Source organism: Podarcis pityusensis, assembly GCF_964106645.2.
Source record: "Podarcis pityusensis genome assembly, chromosome: 2".
Taxonomy (NCBI): Eukaryota; Metazoa; Chordata; class Lepidosauria; order Squamata; family Lacertidae; genus Podarcis; species Podarcis pityusensis.
The window spans coordinates 54,487,944-54,504,469 of NC_138029.1; the positions used below are offsets into that span (position 1 = coordinate 54,487,944).

At 41.5% G+C, this 16,526-nt stretch overlaps 1 protein-coding gene across 5 annotated transcripts in view; it reads left to right on the forward strand.

The window, feature by feature from the left end:
- The window catches only part of PPP2R2B (protein phosphatase 2 regulatory subunit Bbeta), a 250,394-nt gene that overhangs the window by 211,898 nt on the left and 21,970 nt on the right, over nt 1–16,526 (forward strand). For all 5 annotated transcript variants that reach the window (XM_080997195.1, XM_080997196.1, XM_080997197.1 and 2 more), the window contains one exon: nt 12,691–12,855. In XM_080997195.1, coding sequence (XP_080853321.1) covers nt 12,691–12,855 — 165 coding nt within the window. The remainder of the gene's footprint in view (nt 1–12,690; nt 12,856–16,526) is intronic.

Genomic DNA, 16,526 nt, shown 5'->3' on the forward strand with positions numbered 1-16,526 from the left:
AGTGTCCCAAGAAATGCATTGAAGATCTGGGTGTTAGGTTGTAGCATCTACACAGGGATGGAGAAATTAGTCTATTTCTGATCTGGGTCAATTTAGCCTGTGTTCATTCATCAGTCCATTCCATCTTTCTGCAAACCATCTGTAACAGTTTTTTGTTTTGTTTTTAAAGAGAGATTCTGATACAACCTTTAAAAAATGCATATTTAATCTACTGGTAGCCATTCTAAACCTATTTTATCCCAAAATATTTGGTGGTAGTTGTCATTTACATATTTTGGTACATTGTTTGAGTTGAGATTTGTTGCTGCAAAATTGGGAAAAGTGTAAAATTCAAAAAATTATCAGGCTACGGGAGTTGAATATTAGATCAATTTTCCTTTAAAATGCAGAACAAATAACATTCTCATCTGACCATGTAGCATGTTCCGCTGAAATGTGGAAAACTTACTATAGTTTAATCAAGGCTTGCAGCCAACAGTGCATGCGTAAGAGAGAAGGGGGAAAGAAGGAAGAGTGAAGAAAGTGCGTGAATTGGAGAAAGGGAGGAAGGTGTCAGATGGGCAGAGGGAGAGGAATAGAGTGGGGTTGAGGGTCAGGATTTGGGGATAGGATGATAGGGAAGAATCAGGATTTGTGCAGGGAAGAGACAAAGACTGACAACAGGCAACATTGGGGAGAGCATTCTGCCATGGTCTTTTGCAGGTATTATATGTATATATATTTATCTACACCCCCCCCCAATGGCTACAGGCTTCATTGTGTCTGTACAACTGTTTGTAAATCTAAAACTACAGGTAAACAGAGTGAGTTTTCTAGCCTTTCTCTTCTTTTTATTTTCATTTTTTAAGGTGATCCTCCTTTTTAAAAATTTACCATTGCAGTTTATCTCTAGTCCCTTGTGTTGCCTTTGCAGTGACCACACTCAGGGCTTTGCCAGTGTTCGAAACTCCCATTGTTCTAGCCACATTTTGAAACAGGGAATTTTATGAGCAGTTTCTGAGCTCTGGGCACAGTACTGTGTCTAAGATTTCAGATTAAAACTGCAGAGTGGAAGGAAAGGAAGACCTTTTTCTGCCTCCCCACTTCCAGCTACTCTCTGAAGACTGGAGAAGACACCCTCTTAAGAATATTGGAGGAGTGGGTAGAGGAAGGACTAGACCATGTGAAAAATGAACAGTTCATTCCTTTTCAGCCTTTTATTATTGTTATAAAAAAACTACACCTAGACATCCCATTGCTGTGCACATAACCTAGGTTTAAGGTACCATTTAGCCCCTAGCTTTCATATCTCAGTTTCTAACACTGGGCTCTGCTTCCCTTAGCTAGAAATCTAAATGCAGCTCAGCTCAGCTGGTCATTATTGCAAGGTGCTGCTTTCCAGCTCGGTTGACAAATTGTTGAATTTTGCTTACAGGATCAGCATGGGAGGAAGGCAATTGCAAGGTGTAATTTAGAAGACAGGTGCCTTTAGGGAGCATGTGGAGAAGAAATATTAATAGGTAGCTTTCATTGCATGCTACAGATATGTGACAGGCTGCTGGAACCAGGCATGCAAATGAGGCCGTGCCAGTCACCTTTATAAAGCCACAACTGGAATAATAATAGGACTTGTGGCAATAATTACATCAGGTGTGCCCAAAACATGGCTAGAATACCATATATTGCTGTCTCAAACAATGTTGCTCTCAAGTAAGCAGATAAAATGTAGGTTTCCTTTACAAGCCATGGGGGGTAGGGAGGAAGCACCCAGTGCTTGGTTTGTTCATAAGTGCACACCGAGTTTGTGTGTGCATTTTTTAATTTTCCTATTCTAGACAATGTGCTGAGGATTTGCCTGATAACTATTGTTAAGTTATTGTTCTTAAGCTCTTCCTCAGAAGCCGCAGTACAGTCAGGCCATGAGGCAGCCATGAGTGTGTCATTTTAGGTGGTGAAACAATTTTTGCAAATCTATTCAGTGAGGGGTCTTAAAAATATGTTTTGGGGTGTGAGGAATTCAAATCTGCTGTTACTTCGGACAACATTTAGTTTGGTAAAGCTACATTTAATTAAAAAGTTTAATTAAAAAGTTTTCAGAAAACCAAAGAATTCTAATTTTACCTTATAAAGATGTCAGGTAATGCCTAATAATAATAATAATAATAATATAACTGCAAATACTTGGCAGCCATTTTTAATTATTTCTATGCAATTTTACACACATTTCACTTATCAAGCAAAACTATATTAATTTAACCAAAATATCTTTTGAATCCCAAGTCATGTTACAACTTTTTAGAACCCCTCATTTTCGGAAGTTGAAAGCTGAAAAATTCAGCACGCCCTGATCCAGCAGTAGTTGTGGTGAAAAGAAGCCAAAGGGATAATAAGAGTTGCCAGGGAACAGTTGGGAAGGACGAACTAAAAGGCACCCAGCTTTTAACTAGGATGAGAGGTCTAATTTTCATGGCCCTGGGTGCCTCTTGAAATATCGGTAGGATGGGGGTGTAAGTGTGCACTTGAAGCAGTCGTGATTTCACCATGACAAGTCAGAGATCTGGGAACGTGGTGTGCTTTTGTTTGAACTGTGCAGTTTGAAGCCTGCTATGATTCTGTTGCTATAATAGACCTTTTCTGTAACAGTGGGATGTTGGCTTAGCCTGGATGCAAAACGCTTCACCTTTCCCTTTCACAATCCTGCAGTTTAGTCTGCAGCCTCCCTTTCTCGCCTGAACTGCTTTTAACCACAACACCTCACATTTCACTTGGGTCCCTTCTGGGGAAATATATATATATATATACACACACACACACACACACACACACACACACACACACTCATCCACATTGTAAAGCAGGGGTGGCTAACCAGGACTCTGCAGATGCTGCTGGCCCACAACTCCCATCACCCTTGCCCATTGGCCATGCTGGCTGGGGCTGATGGGAGTTGGAGTCCAGTAACATCTGGAGGGCCGCAGCTTCCTCACCCCTGCTATAAAAAGATGGTGATGCATCCAGAGAGACATGCAAATACAGCATTGACCCAAAGGAACAATTAAGCATTTTGATCTATCCTTTCATTTATTGCTTGCACTTTGTTTAGCAGTCTCCCACTGCAGAATTTTCAGTTAAACTTAGCAGGTTCTGCAGGGTTTTCAGAAACCCTTCTTTAAAGCTATTACACAACCCGTGTAATTTTGGGTCAGCTGAAGATATGTCCCATCTAGCACACACGAGTAAGTTGACATTCTGGGGTAGTTGAATATTATAACATGGCATGCTTTCCCATAGGCAGACAGCACTGCTGTTCATTTCTTGTGGCACTGCAACCTGCATCAGCCAACAGTGGGTTGCTGTGAGTTTAAATGTATGCTAAAAGCAGCCTTAAAAGGGATTGCTGTTAAAAGAAAGCCATACTAAAAACTGAGAAAATCTTGTCTTTTTGACAGCGGGCTGTTGTGGTTGCTTTCTTCTCAGTAGAGCTGGCAATGATGTGCTTTACAGACATGATCCATTAGTTCATCATTTTTCTCCTTGAGAGTTCCCTTTTTGTCACAGTTAGTGTGATCCACCAAACCCAGTTTGGGCCCTCTATCCATTCTGAGTGAGAGTTATGGGGAAACCCTGGGTCTTGTGTTTTTGCAAAAGCTTGTGGACCTTTGCAGCATTTCATTCTTGCAAAGGATTATAACAACCCACACCATCAACGTGGTATATATTAAATGAAGGAAGCCTTCTGGTCTGTCAGTGAGCCATAGATGGAACCTGTCAGCATGTGACAAATCCTGTCCCATCCCTAAAGTGTCTCCCTGCTTATTACAGATTTGAGTGTATAGATGCCTACTTGAATTCTGTGTACTGGAGAACAGTGGACAGTTGCAAAATTGCCAATTGCTTCTTCCTCGTAGAGTGAGAAATTTGTAGTGGATAATATGTGTGATCCAGACAAAGCTAAGCACTTGCAATACAATGACGATGATGTTCTTAGCATTTATATAGCATGATGTGTGCAGGGCCAATTGCTAATTACTAAATAGTGAAGGCATTATGCATATTCCACAGTGCTATTTTTAGAATCGCAGCTTCTCTGGGTAAGGAATGTATTTGAAAACCCTTGTCTTTGCCCATTTTTTATATTTAAGTTGGTTTTGAGAGCACGAGAAATGCATTCTTATTTTAGAAGAGGGTTACACTGGAGAAAGTAATAATTTTCCCTTTTTCTCTTGTTACCCTCTCCTCCAAATTCTGGTCAGTTTAGAATTGCTTCGCACTTAACATGGCAGTTTATTTGCATGGGCCTTCCACTAGTGTTTGCAATAGTAAGTGTGCAAGTGTTGATGCATGTGTGCCCATGCTTACGTCTCCAGTTATGCAGTGGGCATGTCAATGGAGTTGTAGTTTAGGGGACACACCTTCAGCTCAGTAAATGTTCGGGGTGTTTTTTATGCAGGCTGAAAAAGCAGGACATTTATTAAGCCACATTTGGCTGGATACAGCATAAGTTGGGTGAGCCTGCATTACACATTAACTGCAGAAAGCCTGCACTTCTTGCACAACATGGCCCTTTTAAACTATGTTATCACTCTGTGTGTGTGTGTGTGTCCTGTTAAGCATTCCCATCTAAACAACATGTGCTCACAAACCCGGCACATTTCATGTTGGGCCCATCTATTATTCATTTGCAAGAACAAATTGGTTCTTTAAAATGCATAACTAATTTCCAGTCTGAAAATGTGATGAAAGAGAAGCTAAAATCTAACAGCCCAATTCTGTGCTCCACTGGTGCATGGGATCCCGTGAAAGATCCCTGGCACTGGGCTAAGGGAAAGGCTCATCCGTTTCTTCTGGTACTGATGATCAAAAGACTTATCTCACTACAAGACTACACTAACACATTTCTGAAGTCAGGGGAAAGCTCCTATGAAGTAGACGTGCCTCCTTTGCGTAAAGCACAAAGTAGATGTGATGGCAGAGACCTATTCAGTTAAATTCAAATATTTAAATCTGGAGGGGAAGTTCGTTTTAAGTGGTTCTCCCCAAAAAGAAGACTTAACAAGGGGCTACCAACAGACAGGATGAATTTCCTGCCACACCCTAGCCCACCCATCTATTTCCCCTCTCTTTAGCCCAGTTCCAGGGAAAATAAAGAGAGATGCTTTGAGTTTAGGGCCAGAGGACACAGAACTTAACAAAACATTGTTAAGATAATTTTCCTATTAAAATTAAGGCCAAGTGTCAAAATATAAATAATTTTATTAAGGGGAAAGGGAACACAACAATCATGCACAAAAATGTACCAGATAAAATCAATAAATTCAATCTAACTTGGCTAGTTACATTTTGCGTCCTCGTGTATGCACAAAATTCCTTGCAAAATAAGGTTCTGGGAGAGCACATCTTTGGTTCATGCAGGGCCAGCACGTGAGGCAAGGTGAAGCGACCGCCTCAGGCTGCAGGATCTGCAGGGGCAACAGATCCCAAGGCCAATCTTTATTTCCCTCCCCCCTTGTTCCTGAAGTAGATCTTCGCTCACGCCTTCCTTCTTGGTGGTTTGCCTCAGGTGCCAAAACGTCTCGGGCCAGCCATGGCCCATTAGATGTTTCCAGAAAGAACAGACTAAAAGTGAAGTCTCACTTATTTACTGAAATCTAAGACAAAGCTGGCCTGTTAGGGGGGAAATCATTGTTGGCCCTAGCTATGAGATTTGTCACCATAATATCAACCACTGAGTCAGTATATGTCCATTTAAATGTGTGGGGTAGCCATAGGAAGCTTATGCTAACTCAGACGGTCGGCCCATCTAGTTCAAGATGATCTGCACTAGGGATTGAAAATCCCTGGCCCTGGCTAGACTCCAGCTCCCGTCAGTCTCAGGCAAGATGACCAGTGGTTAGAGATGGTGGGAGTTGCAATCTATGAACATCTGGAGGGCCACAGGTTTTCCATCCCTGCTCTATACTGACTGGCTGTGGCATCCCAGGGTTTCAGATAGGAGCCTTACCTGGACACACAAAGGATTTAAATGCCACCATCTGCTTGCAAAGCAGGTGCTCTGCCACTGTATCCGTTAGCATATTTATATTATTTGCTTATTTATTTATTTATTTGTGTGTGCATGGTGAGTTCAGGGATTTGCAATTTCCAAGCTACTTATGTCCAGTTATTTCCACTGAAGTCAATGAGCTTAACATTTTCAATATCAGAACTGTGTCATGTGTGCCGACAGCTCCTTCCTTGGTCAAGTGCAGATTCTATTTAACAAGGTCTCAATATCCCCTGGGGCAGAAGCATGCAGTGGATTAATGAACCTGCCTTTTGTCCCTTAGAGAGCCAGGATGAAATCCTTCTTGAGTTGTAAGTGAAAATTATGCCGAGGGAGGAGCTTCATCCTAATTCAGATACGGTGCATGTCACAAAACCTCTGTGCGCATTCGTGCCATTTGCAATATATTTTAAGTAAGTCAATACAGATTGACAAATCTTCCTATAGGTCCATAATAATAATGCCATCTGACATACCTGAAACATCATTGGTGCAAAGTCCACAAATAAATCAAATTTTTACTTTCTAAAGAAGCTAGATCCACTAAAACCACTTCCTCCAGAGTAGTCTCATTGGTCAATGAGGCTGCTGTAAAGTTGCATGGCTTGAGAAGCTAAATCAAAGCGTCTCTGTAGGTAAAATTAAATCACACGTGTTAATATTCTTTTCATTCTGAGCTCTGCCAGTGACTTTGCATGCGATGTGTATACTTGCTGCCTTTTTCCTATGCATTGGTTTCACTCCCACGTCCTGCTCCTGGCTAAATTGCGATGAGCGATACAGTGTTCAATGAAAGCAAAATAAGGATAAAAGATTCCATACCATATCAGTAGTAATGCAAATAATGCAGCCAAGGCGATTCTTTGCTAGGCTGGGAAAAGTGCCCATATTTCTTGGTTTCCCAGCTTGTGATTTTAATTGAAGGACCATCCTTCCAGCTGACAAGAAGACTGGCAGCATAGATATTACAGGCAGGTACTGAAGTGTACAGTACTAGCAGGACTTGGAATCTATGGACAGACAGTGCACTGCTTTTTCACACTTTCACCAGATTATTTCCCTCCCGTTTGGCTGAAGCAGCTTGAAACTAGAACATCACCAACATGACATGAAGTGTTTCCATTGGCACAAAGAAGCCAAGTAGTGGTGAGGAAGCACTGCACATGCAGACCAGGGATGGGAAACCTCTCTACATTGACTGTCACTGGAAGAAAGCGTTTCATATGGTTTCACAATGAACATTAATATTTATTGAACATTCGAAGTATTTCACACACATAATAAACTTAGCACAAGGGGAAGGGCTGTAGCTCAGTGGTCAAGCATCTGCTGTGTATGCAGCAGGTCACAGATTCAGAGTGCAGAATGCCCCAGTATCTCCAGGTAGGGCTGGGAATGTGACTGTCTGAAACTCTGGAGAGCAGCTGCCAGTCAGGGTAGATAATACTGAGATTGACCAGTAAGTCTGACTCAGTATAAGGCAGCTTCTTGTGCTCTGATGTGCAACACTATAATACAAGTCAGCGTTTCTTACTCCGGTCTTGCAGCTAGGAGGTTGAGAGATTTATTAAAGCAAGGATTGCCAACGTGTTGCCTGGGGGTGCACAACTGCCCAGAGAGACGTTTCCTGGTGCCTGTAGCCTGCTCTGCCCCACCCCCTCCCAGCTGAAATTGGGCTTGAAAGAAGTATTCTGTTGCCACCAATAGAATAGGTTGCCGTTTGTGCTTGCTTGGGGGTGTCTGATGCCCTGCTGGTTACTCCCCAGCAACTAGTATTCAGATATGTGCTTCCTCTGATCTTGGAGTGTATATTTTCCCAAACTTTTCCCTAATTATCCATAACATGGACTTTACCTTTTTCATAGCTGCCACATCCTGTGCCAACATTTCCATCAAGGTATCCACCATGATTCCAAGGTCTTTTTCCTGATCAATCACTGTCAGTTCAAACCTCATCAGTGTGTAGAGATTAGGATATATATTTTTTGCCTCAGTGTGCCTCACTGTTGAACTTTACTTGCAATATTATTGTCTATTCACCCAATTTGATGAATTCATTTTGGGGCTCTTCACAATCCTTTTGTTTTGTTTTGTTTTGTTTTGTTTTGTTTTGTTTTGACAATCCAAAATAATTCAAAGTCATAAGTATACTTGGACACCTCACTATTCATGTAATTTATGAATAAGCTCAAAAAGCTCCAACCTCAATATTGATCCTTGTGGAACTCAGATTCCTCCATTGGGAGAACTGTCCATTTATGCCTAATCTCTGCTTTCTGTTCTTTTAACCAGTTACTGATCTATAAGAGGACCCATCCATTTATTCCATAACTGCTTGGTTTACTCAGAAGGCTTTGATGAAGACATTTATCAAAAAGCTTTTTGGAAGACCAATACACAGTGTCTACCAGATCACTTCTATCAGCCTGCTTACTTACCATTTCAAACAATTTTAAAAGGTTACAGAGATGGTTTGCAGAAGCCATGTTGACTCTTTTCCAGCACATTTTCTCCTATATGCTTGAACATTTTGTCTTTAAAAATTGTTTCCATAAACTTGCCTGGAATAGATGTTAAACCAAATGGCATGTAACTTTCATTTCCCACTTCCTGCCCCTCTGGTTACAGATGCTAATATTAGGGTAAAGTTCCATAGCTTTGTTAAATCAGCAATTTAACATTTGAGTTCTTTAATAATTTTGGGGTAGATGCCATCTGGACCTGGCGATTCTCTAGTTTTTAAATTTATCAATAAGGGTGGAAAGTCGCATGCTTATTCCAATAGGACTTGTGTACGGGGACGTGCCCCAGTGAATTGGATCCCTTATCTCTCTGAAACACAAGTTTCATTTATGAGAAGATGAGGAGGGTGGTATATCCAACTATTCAATTTCCCCATCATATAATGCTACATTAAGGAAAGTATTTTTCACACAGCCACATTTTCCCAGTAATCCCTACAGGAGAAGGATGTTCCTAACCTCCCATTCGCCCCTGTTAGCAGCAGGAACTTAATTTGTTTTCCGTATGGGGCAAAGAATGCCTCTGTGCTTTTCCCTCCTCCTCCCCTTTATCCACACTAAGGCTTCACAAAGCCAACAGAATTGGCCCATGCTGGGGTTTTTGTAGTGTGAAATCTAAAACTGCTTGACATCAGTGGCCACCATCTCAGAGCAATGACTGAGGGAGCCAATCATCAAAAGATCATCTGCACTTATCAGGCCTTTTTCTCTGAATGGTAAGGCCAGCTGAGGAAAAAATGCCAGTAAATACCCTGAATCTTACAATTGTGTCCATCTGTGATTCCATCTTGGATCGAAATGTGAAGAATTGAAAAAAAACCAACCCCGGCAGCAATTATTGGAAAGCTTTTCTAGCGTGATGCCTTGGCTATTTTTTTAAAACTGTTTCATTTTGTCCCTTGGGTTGCAGGGGGCAGGAATCATAACTCTTCCATCTTGAACCAAAGCAAACGGTTGTAATCTGAAAGTAAGCAGTTACTTTAGCTGCTAGCTTTCCTTGCACTAAAATCAATAAAGAAGCACAGGCTGAGTTTTAATTAGTGTGGATGTGAGACTAAAAAATACCCCAAGTCAGACAGATTTCCTGTTATTTTGCTTGGAAATAATATGGTCTGAAAGCACCACATTGCATCCTGGATATATACTGCCCTGTTTTTGTATGGGGTGCTGCTCTTTATTATTATTTTTTTATTGGAATCAAGGAATGCTCAAAACATTCCTAGCCACAATCTCAATTTTGCTCCAATTCTGTATTGAAAAGACATTTTATCTCCTCTAAAGATCAATTGTTGGTGAAGTTGGTGTCAGTGTACATATTCTGCCCTTTGCTTCAATGTGTTACGAATTGGTGATATAACTCTTGTTAGCCCTCATAGTCTTCCATTGCCCTGCTTTTTACATGTTTTCTGTGCATATGCGCTTCATTCTCCCAGGACTACAGGTTTATGCAGGTGTGAAAAGGGGAAGAATAGGTGGGAACCCAGAGAGGTTTCTGAGGAGCTGTGAAGTTATCAGGATGGGGCAAGGTCAGGAAATATATTTCTCCCATACTGGAAAGGAAATTAAGGATACAGTATTAAACACAGTGACTAGGGAGTTAAACCCCACTGGATACAGTGGGAATTTCTTCTGAATAAACACGCATAGCATTGCCCTGTAATTAACACAAGAAATTAGCCAAGTTTCAGGTGGAGAATGAGTAGACTGTGAACAAAAGAAAGCCTGGATAATGGAGGGTTATCATGTGACGATAGCCAAGCAGATATAGTAGGAAATTAGCTGACCAGAGTGAGTAGGCAGAAAAGATTGTGGAATTGTGATCACCTGTTTAATGCAGTTCTAACAAAGGAACCTGGGCAGGCCATGTGATGAAACATAGCCTGCTTAAGCTGTTCCTGGTGCTTCCTGGAATGAAGGGGGGGTCAGGTTAGTAATACCCTAGGGCATTATTAGTAGGTCTTCCTTCACAGATGATTCTCACTTCACCCTGTTCTAGTGTGGTCAGGACATGATTGCATAGGATACAACTAATGCATATTCTAGGCAAGGGCTTATAGACCCTTCTTCACTAGCAAAGACTTTTGTTTAAGGGAGGGAGGGAAGATCAGGAGATGGGCTTCTAGAAAGGAAACCTTGTGTCCAATCCCTTATAATCAAACGGTCTCCCATTCACTTTCACTCAATACTGGAGACTCACAACAGACAAGGAATTGTTATAGTTCCATGTTCTAAGCCACCTCCATTTCAACCAGTGGTCTCTAGAAACAGTTGCATGCCCTGACTCCCACCTCTTCAGTTCTTGACCTAGGCTCATGCATCATGGGCAACCAGAGAGAATCAATTTCTTGGCCTGTTAAGGAAAACCATATTTGAAAAGCATTTTTTGTTAAACTAATTGGACTTTAGCCTGATCAGAGGAATTCCTTTGTTCTGTGGAGCCAGTGGCCTCATTCGCACATGACACTAAACCATGATTTATTAACTTTGGTTGATATTAAACATAGTATAGCATTAGGTGCAAACGAGACCAATGAGGCTGTCACTTTGAGGAACAATTTTGTTAATGTATGCCAAACTAAAATATTTGGTAAGAGGAAAAGAAGGAAGGAGACACTTAATGATAGATAGCTTGCTATTTTGTTGAGTCATTAAGGTCATGAATGCCATAAAGTAGTTGCCCTATCCCAGTTAAAGCATGGTTACTGGTAAATTGTAAGGTTTTGGTGACTGAGCTGGGGTTTTTCGCCTCCTTGCAGTGGACATTTATAATTACCAAAATACAATCCCACTGAGGATAGCTTACATATGCTAGGGCAACTAGCAGAGAATGGAGAGTGTCTGCTCCGATATAAGCAACAAAGAAAATCCAGGAGACAAGAAAAGTAGGAGCTAATAACTTGTTTTTGTGAGAGCAAGTGGCTGGTATTTATGTGACTTACCTCGGCCTTTTATTTCATCTGACTAGTCTGTTTATTTTCCTCAGATGATTGCCCATGGTGTTACAGATTGATTTTGCTTTCTGAAATAGAAAATCTATTGTGTGCCTACCATCAGCCAGGGGGCAACCTAGTTGACTAATGAGTTAGGATTCATTTTGAGTCAATCACCTAGCACATGGTTGATGGCAGATAAATCAACGTGCTTTGAATGAGTGTTCTTTCTAGCACCACGGCATGTTACAGCATGAGGATGCATAAGAGACTTGATAATATGCACAACATTCCAACTGAAAGGGATGGAGCTAGAGAAGGATTTGGTCTAGACCATCCTTTGCAAAGCTACCATTCCTGATGTTTTGGACTACAACTTGCATCAGCTCAGTCGGACTGGCAGGCAGTTGTAATCCAAAGTGCAGCAACTAAACTGCTGATGGGGGCAGTTGATTGACAGCATGTTACACTTTTATTAAAGCATCTGCACTACCTAGCCAAGTATAAATTTCTGGTAATAATTTATAAAACCCTGAATAACGTGGATCCAGGGTACCTTAAGGACCACCTGAATTCTTATATCACACCTGAGAACATCTGTTGAAGCGTTGATATTTGTCCCCCAAGTTGGTGAGATTCATCTGATGTCAACACGAAACTGAGTCTTTCATGTTACTTGCCTAGTCCTATGGAAAACTCTTCCAGTGGACGATCTGGAAACTTTCCTATACCACCGGGCTTGTGCAGATAATATTTCTCTTGCAGTAGCCAGTGATCTATGGTTTTAATTCTGTTTTTGCATGTTTTCATTGCTTTTATAATTGTTGTATACCACTCCAGTATTTTTGTGAAACTGCAATATATACATATTTTGATAAACAAAATATAAACAAATAAATATGCACAGATTGCCCTCATTTACACATAACATTAAACCAAGCCATAGCTTAGTGTAAATGAGCTAACATGCAGGCACCCAGACAGGTAGGCGATAACTTCTCTTATTATCCCCTTCTATCCTCATAACATCTCAGGTATGTTACTCAGAAGGTTAGTAGTTGGCCTAGTTTCAGATTCACAAACGAGAAGTGAGTTCTACCCAGGTCTCCCCAGTCCAGATATATGGCAGTCTCTTGTCTCCTCCCCACTTCCTTGGGACATCATGTTAGGCCTCCTGCTCTGTGCTGTTTGTTCTGCCTTGATTCACTTCTGCCAGATATTGTAGATATAAAACCAGCAAACATGGAGGAGCTGACAGAAGTGATTACGGCTGCAGAGTTCCATCCGCACCACTGCAACACCTTTGTCTACAGCAGCAGCAAGGGGACAATAAGACTGTGCGACATGCGAGCGTCCGCCCTGTGTGACAGGCACTCCAAATGTGAGTATATTTTGGCCCACGGAAGGATGAATGAGAAAATAGGATTTGTACTTATTTTATATAAAAATATATATCTCAATGGCAGGTCTATTGGGGGGGGGGAGAAGAAACCTTAGTTTTTTCTTAGTAATCAGTTATCAAGCTTACTTCTGACACAAAGTATTACCAGCTGGAAGTGAACAGAATATATCCTCTTCCTGCTGTGATTGCCAAAGTAAGAGCAGCATGCACAATAGTTTTTACTTTGGTGCTGTTTATATCTCTGTACAACCGAACCTTACCCTCCTGCCAGAATGAGTAACACCCAGAGCTCACTTCAGTTTCTGGTTCACTGGGTTCTCAGATATCTTAATGTCAAACTGAAAGCTCAAAGTACATGGGAAATCCCTGGGTGTGGAAGGCGGAGGGAATGGCAAAGCATTTTATGAATAGTTGCTTTAATGCATGGGGAACGGGACCCACACCATTGCTTTCTGTCCCCCTGAACAAGAGATGTGCAATTGCTATAAGGCCCCGCCTGATGCATTTTCCAGCCAGAATTGAAATAAATCTCTTGCAAAGATTCAGCTAATTGCTTTTTAAAAGGACAGGAGAGAGAGATTGGTTTTGAACTAAGTTATTCTGATCCTCAAAATTTAATCCAAAGCCCATTTTTCATTAGTTGCCATCTGAAGAGTGCTTCCAGTTTGGGAGTCAGCTTTTAATTATTAATGTGGTGGTTTTGCAAATCAGAAATGGTGATATTAAATTGCAGGTCATACACTATTTTCTATAACAACTAAGATGAATGTAGCTACTAAAGCAGAGATGGAGAACCTGTAGCCTGGGTGGCAAGTACAGCCCTGCAGGCATCTCTGCCCGGCCATCAGGACACACCCCACCTCCCAGGCCACTCCTTGCACTGGCCCTGCTCTGCATCCTCTTCAAGTACATTTGCCTGGGCGGAATGTGCCACTCAGCTGTGATAATGCCTCTTGCTTGCATGTGTGGAGTGTGTGTGCAGAAACCTCGGACATTTTCATGGCTGGAATGTAGCCTCCTAAGCAAAGGTAAAAGTTGCACACTTTGCTCCAACCACCTTCGCCTCTAGCCCTGCCCACCATTGGCATGTGACCACGAGAAGATTGCTCATGATGGAATGCAGCCCTCAGTCTTAGTAAAGGTTCCCCACACCTGACATAAAAGATCAAATCACATTCTCAAATTGGTATGTTGAAAATAGGGGTTGACCGTATCCATGTAGAGTTCAGTATGTGGTGATGTGGTTGTGTGACTGCTTTATAACTCCACCACTGGTAACAACCCACTGTTCATTCCCATGCTGTCCCAAAGATGCCAGCTGCTTGTTGGGTAGTGTGTTCGACATGCTTTTACCACATTCTGAACTCACTCAGCTCACATTTTCACACATCAGTTTGGTTATGTGCCTCTCCCCCTTTAATAAGGGAAGGTAAAGGTAAAGGACCCATGGACAGTCAAAGGAGACTATGGGGTGCGGCGCTCATCTCGCTTTCAGGCCAAGGGAGCCGGCGTTTGTCTGCAGACAGCTTTCTGGGTCATGTGGCCAGCATGACTAAAGCGCTTCTGGTGCAACGCAACACTGTGATGAGTGCCAGAGCTCACGGAAATGCTGTTTACCTTCTTGCCACAGAACTACCTATTTATCCACCTGCTCTGGGATGCTTTCGAACTGCTGGGTTGTCAAAAGCTGAGGCAGCAACAGGAGCTCACCCCATCACGTGGATTCAAACCTCCAACCTTCTGATCACCAAGCCCAAGAGGCTCCGTGGTTTAGACCACAGCTCCACCTGCATCACTTAATAAGAGAAAATGCCAATGCAGTTGAAATGAAATATTCAAAGAATTTGGCAAGTTGATGCGCTAAAGAGAGTAGAAAATGAAACCAGTAGTGATTTACAGTTAAGTGGATAACTGGAATAGGTTTTCAATCTGAACAAGTGTTATGTAGATGTTGAGTTATCCTTAACTATTTTTGTCTACGTTAAATTACACAGATGTTTTAATCCAGATTAAACCCTTATGTAAAGAATTTCTCAAGGGGCTGAGTCATTTTAGCTAGATTATTTTGACTCAGGATTTATAAAGTAGAACAAGTTGTTCTTATACCTGAACCAAGAATCCATGGGGGATTTAATCTCAGTGAACCAGCCTAATTCAATTGAATCAGAATGCTTGTCTTGCGTAAACAAACTATATTTTAGAGGGGTGGCCTGACTATAGTTGGATGTGTTCCCTTCTTTCCATCATGCTGAAAGGGAAGAGATTGGTAGGCTTTAGCTTCTGTTTTTGCAAACCATTGTTTGTCATTCCATCTGAATGCAGCAGACTATGGTTTGTGGAAACCATAGCTTGCCCTTAAACCAGCATCAAACCCTCTTGCACGAAGGAAGGTGGAAGGAGAGACATGCAAGCATGAGGCATGGCATCACCCATTTCTCTAATGACAAAGCCTGGTTTATTGCTGCATCTGAACTTAAAACAGGACTTCTGTGAGGAACAAGTTTTCTTCCCTTTTTCTGTGACTGATCTCCTTTGTCACATGATCTTACGTCCGTTTCCTAAAGCGGAACAAGACCTCTCTGTCTCCTTAACTTTTGCACATGTTGATCCCATTATGCAAACTCTGATAAGGTTCACAATGGCTGCATGTTTTCCTGTTTAGATTGGCATATTCTCCTGGCATGTGTTTTGTCATGTTTTGTTTATTTTCTTTTGTCCACAAAAAGTACAGACAAAATATGAGCATGTTCCTCTTGACAGAGTTTATATCTCAAAGGTGCTGTTTTCCTAGGAAAATAGCCATTTCTCCCATCCATGATGCTGTAGTAGCTTGCAGTTTTTCTTTTCTTTTTGCTATTGAATCAATCCCTAACCCCTAATAACCAGGTTACAAAAATGACCTCTTCGGCTTTATCGCTTCCACTTAGTGGGAGATGTCACAGAAGCCCAATTAGATGGCTGTTCCAAGCGTATGATTATATCCTGATATCTATCACTAGAGTTCATTGGACAGCCACAATTTTTTCACTCTTTCCTCCCAGTGTCTGATTATTGTACCACCTCAGATTCATAATATAAGCATCAAGAAGCAGGCTGGATTCATTTCCTTCCCTTTTTCAACACCGGAGACCTTGGCTTGGTTTGTTTCTTTGTTCTGCTGCTGCTGCAGTGTCCTTTAGAGCGCATACAAGCCAATTGTGAAAACAAGTTCAATTTGACCTCTCCCTTGACGTCTGATATTGATTTTTCCCTATCCTTCAGAAGCATTGGCCCTCAGTCAATTGTGGTTCAGCAGACTTGCAAGTTGGAATTGAGGCAGTTCATTGGGGATCAAAACAAAAAACAAAAAAAAGTGACTCTGGCCTTTACAGATGAATTTTCAAAAGGAAATATTTAATAACTAGTTGTGTTTAATCAAAATGCAGATTGTATTGAAGCACCTTCCAATTGTGTTTCTGTTACGTGTCACAGGTGGATATACCTGTAATGCATTGCTGTGGGTTGGCCTTAGGATATGCACCATGCAACTGGAAATATGTACCTCTTTCTGTGCACAATCTACAGCCATACCAAATGAATCTGTTTCTTTATGTCAAAGAAAGTATGTTCCTTACCTTACTCTGCCACCCAGAAATTTTCCGACATGTATA